The 4860-nt window shown below is 37.2% G+C and overlaps 1 protein-coding gene across 1 annotated transcript; it reads left to right on the top strand.

The window, feature by feature from the left end:
- Positions 1 to 3313: 3313 nt before the first annotated feature.
- Positions 3314 to 4254, top strand: LOC108377113 (uncharacterized; the record flags this gene model as incomplete). The annotated part of the gene is made up of 2 exons (XM_017633374.1): positions 3314 to 3559; positions 3624 to 4254. Coding segments are annotated over exons 1-2 (877 nt in total), but the record flags the coding sequence as incomplete, so codon positions are not given.
- Between the last annotated feature and the right edge of the window lie 606 nt (positions 4255 to 4860).

The following is a 4860-nucleotide window of genomic DNA, read 5'->3' as shown; positions in this document are numbered from 1 at the left end:
GCTTTCTTCTCGATTCACCAATTTCTCAAGCCATCTTTGAATATAGCAAATTAAGCACTACGTTAACAAAAAATATACAACCACTCTTTAAATGTGTTCAAAAGAAAAGGTCTTATTAATTAACTATTTTAAATTTTTGTGTTTGTAATAGCAGGTGCCGAAAAAGCGCATGTTTTCCTGCAGAAAGTGGTCGATGTTTGCTTACCTCCGATTTGAATTTGTAATTTGTGGTATTTCAACGTTTTCAACTTAACATGTCGTGTTTTAAAGTGGTCCGTAAAGTGCTTCATGCATATTACGCTGGTGTCTACATTGTATGGCTTCTCCTGCCGGCAGAACTCTGTCCACTTTCTGGCCAAGGCGTCGTCGCGGGGAAACAAAAAAAAAACTGCATTTGGGGGCTTTACCCCTACGGCTGCTGTAATTCAACACACGACGCGACATTTTTATAAAGTTTTTATTACAAATAAAACGTTTTTTACTTCAGTACGCGCGAATTACTTTGATTTTTCACTTGAAAGTACACAATACGTTTGCACTTGTTTCTAAACAAAAAGTTTATTTACGTATTGCCATAAATGTCAAAGTCGGCAAAACCAAAGTAGCGGTTTCGGGAAGGCGCCACCTTCAGTTCATTTCACCATGATGAACCAATTAGAACAGATCTGACCGGTTGAGAAGCAGCCACTGAGCAATTGAGAAAAAAGTGTGTGACGTTCGTAATTTTGAATTTTGCTATTTCTGTTTTGCTTCTTTCTTTATGTGTATTTTGTCGATGGTTTATTTCAGTGATTTTTAAGCGATTTTCAAAAAATTTTTTGTGCAAATGTAATTTAAATGAAGGGCGCGGTGATTGGATGCAAACGCACAAAAATAATAAATTGGTTAGCACAAACTGGAGCTGTCAAACTATCGATAGTGGTGTTACAAATGGATAAAAAGGGTGTTCGAGACTTGATTATTGACTTTGCGTTGAATTTCATTCCTTAAAAACTGTTTGTCAAATTATTTTGATAATAATAATAATAGTTTGGCGCTTACACATATGGTAGTGTTTGACCGAGCTTCTCCTCCGATTTGTGGTGTGCGCCTTGATATTGTCACACAAAGCGAAGGGACCTACAGTTTTACGCCGACTCCGAAAGGCGATTGTATTTTTATGAGAAGCTGTTTTTCATGGCAGAAATACACTCGGAGGTTTGCCATTGCCTGCCGATGGACGACCGCTGTTAAGAAAAAACCTTTATCTATATTTTTTGCGAAGTTGCTTTAACCAGGGTTTGAACCCAGGCGCTGATGAGTGAAAGCGTGCACTGCTTATCACTTAGGGTTGGCAGACGTACTGCTTTTGGGAGTAAACGTACTCCTTTTTATTGCAATGTACTCACTTGTACACCCAAAAAAATATCTGGAAATGTACTCCTTTCCTAATTTTGTACATCTTTTGTACTCCTTTATCCAGCTACTAATATTTTATCATATACAGGGTGTAAATAAATAACTTGCAGTTTTTTTTTTTGAAAAATAAAAGTGGTCTTTATAGATTTGGCGAAAAAACTAGTTTATTGTTAATTATCCACAAATTTTACTTAAATTTTATTGATTCGTTTTTAAATTTTAACCTTCATTTGAGTTTACCAGCGGTAAACACTTTGAGAGAAAAGCGCAAGCTGCACGCAAGTCTTCGTCGGTTACTTTATTACATATCTTCTGTAACCATAGACTAATTTCCCCCATTTGGCTCCTTTATACTCCGTTTTTTGTCCAACATAAGGCCTCATACTCAGCAATCGAAAAGACTCGGAACTGGGTACTAGGAGGCCATTCATTCGACCAACCCTATACAGTTTTTTGTTTTTATAAATACAAAGTCAAAGAAAAAATACACCTGAAAAAACATGTACTCATTTTCCAAAGCTTACACATATGTTAAGGACCATTCACATACAACTTTCCTCGCTTTGCTTGAGAGTTCAAACTTTGACAACAAAGCGCGAATCGCAGAAGGTATGCTACAATAAACGCTTTGAGAGCTTTTGCGTTCTCCTTTTCCTCCATATTTTTGTATCTGTGTATCTGTAAAATAGATAACATATAATAATATGCATTAATAATAGCAATACAAATTCCTATTTACCCTATTTTTGTCATTGAATGCAAGCGCACGAGAAAAGATACGTGTAGACAGCTGATTGCCAAGGCGGGCAAAAGTTGAGAGTTGCTTAAGATTTTGCTTGGTTTTGCTTTGCTTTGCTTCAAACGTCTTTTATGTGAGCATACTCATGCATACGCCTACACCGATCTTATATGTCAAAGCAAAGAACTATCAAGCAAAGCGAAGAAAGTTGTATGTGAATCAGCCTTTAGTGTTTGGCCGAGCTTCTCCTCCGATTTGTGGCGTGCGCCTTGATGTTGTCACACAGAGCGGAGGGACCTACAGTTTTACGCCGACTCCGAGAAGCTGTTTTTCATGGCAGAAATACACTCGGAGGTTTCCATTGCCTGCCGAGGGACGACCGCTGTTAAGAAAAAAACCTTTTTTCTATATTTTGCGATGTTGCTTTGACCAGATGCAGATGCAAATAAGGATTTAAATTTTAAAACTAATTAAAAAAATTTAAGTAAAATATTTACAAAGTTACCAAAAAAATGCTTGTTTCGTAAAATCTACAAATAACCCTTTTATTTTTTAAAAAACCTGTGCGAAAGTTATTACTTTACGCCCTTTACTATGCCATTCATGTCGTGGCAAACACTACTTAGTAAGCAAAGTTAAGGGTGATAGTGAACAGGTGTAAGCATGGTCGTAGCCAGGTGGGTGCAGGGCGCACGGGTATAAATGTCAGAAAAATGTTAAATCAATTATAAGGCTCAAATTAAAAATGTGACCACACATTCAGGAAGACTCTGGAATTCTTTTGTAGAACTTAGTTATTTATTTTAAACATTTATTGTTGCTTTGAAGAAGTTTTCTATGATATCTTTATTTGTTTGTACCTAATTAATGGTAATTTGTAACAATAAATTGCACAAAAAATTAAAAAAAAAATTATTCTCCCTTTTTATGTTTTGTACTGTTTTTTTTTCTATCGAAAATAGAAATGTACTCCTTTCCCCGTTTCAGAATCTGGCAACCCTATTACAACTACACCACAGCGGCCGACGCCAAATTATTTTACCGATTTGAAAACTATGAGTTTAATTTCTTTTGCAATTGAATAAACATATCTATGTAAATCTTCATTATTCATTAAATAATTACGATTTACTACATTGGCGACGAGTTTAGTTTAGAAAACACGCATTCAGCAAAATGGATCACTCACAATTCAAGGCATTGTTCGAGGCATTGCAAGTACAAAATCAACAGATTTTGAAGCAACACCAAGAAGAAAAGAATTTGATGCAGAATCTGCTTGAGCGCGTTCTTCAAGGTCAACCGGCACAGATTGCAGATCAAGCCGTTCTTGCTCAAGATTCAATAGCATTTAAAGTTAAATGTTTGGCCGATTCTATGGTCAATTTTGAATATGACCCAGACAGCAATCAAACGTTTGAGGCTTATTATAAACGCTATGAGTCGGTTTTTACAAATCAATCTTCTATTCCAAAAATTCAATCAGGAACAGTATCAACGTTATGCGGATTCAATTTTACCTCTTAAACCACAAGATTGTACATTTGAGAACACTGTGACAACACTTAAGAAACTTTTCGGTTATAAAGAAACAAAGTTCGCAATGCGTCATAGGTGCTTTAACCTCGCAAAGTTCGACCATGAGGATTTTAGCATGTATGCTGCTCGTATAAATAAGCCCGCCGAGAAGTTTGACATTTCTCATTGTACTGCGGATGACTTTAAAGTTTTGTTATTTGTGAGTGGCTTAAAACACGTCAAGGACTCGCTTATCCTGGAAAAGCTTCTAACGAAAGTTGACAATCAGTATTTAGAGTTGGAGAGGGTAACAGATACGGCCGCACGTGCAGACGTTCACAAGCTGAATTTGCAGGATTTGATCAACGAAGCCGAGCGTATAATTTGCTTGAAGCTTGACAAGGGTAAAGTTGGCGAGGCATTCGCTGCTCAAGAAGTTCATTCTGTTCAACAAAATAAAAACTCAAAGTCATCATTCAACAAAGACAAGTCAACGGTTCGGAACCAAAGAAACGACACTCCTCGCTTGGCCTCTTTTCGTTGCGGCGAAATACATTGGAGTGATAATTGTCCATGCAAGGACAAGCAGTGTGGCGAATGTAATGAAAAAGGGCATAAGACAGGTTTCTGTGCTTTTATGAAAAATTTCAAGGGATAAAAATCCCAGTTCGAATCAAGTTGAAGCTATCGTTCACGCAATCTCTAACCGAAAGTATATCAGTCCAGTTGTCAACGGAACTGTAATCAAATTGCAGGTTGATACACTTGATTTGAATCTTTTTGGTATACCTTGGATTAATTCTTTCGATCTTGGGAGTGTTCCCTTTGATTCTGTTTGCAAACATATAAAATCAACTGGTGATGACTTGGCCATTGAAGTTTGCGAGAAATTTCCGCAGCTTTTTTCCGAGGGACTTGGCTGTTTCAACAAAGGAAAAGTTTCTCTGAAGCTGAAGCCTGGAGCCCATCCAATATTTCGGAATGCTCGACCAGTTCCGCAAGCAGCTCGCGAACCCATTTCAATTAAACTGGAACGTCTTCAACATCTTGGCATTATCAGTCCAATCAAGTATTCCCAATGGGCAGCTCCTATCTTGGTTGTTAAAAATAAGAATGGCAAATTGCGGATCTGTGCTGATTATTCAACTGATCTTAACAATGCACTTGAGCCAAACATATACCCTTTGCCGACACCCGATAAAATT

Source organism: Rhagoletis zephyria, unplaced genomic scaffold (genome assembly GCF_001687245.7).
Source record: "Rhagoletis zephyria isolate East Lansing unplaced genomic scaffold, Rhagoletis_zephyria_1.1 Rzeph_scaffold_11496, whole genome shotgun sequence".
In the NCBI taxonomy this organism is placed as follows: domain Eukaryota; kingdom Metazoa; phylum Arthropoda; class Insecta; order Diptera; family Tephritidae; genus Rhagoletis; species Rhagoletis zephyria.
This window is presented reverse-complemented; position numbering and strand designations above follow the sequence as displayed.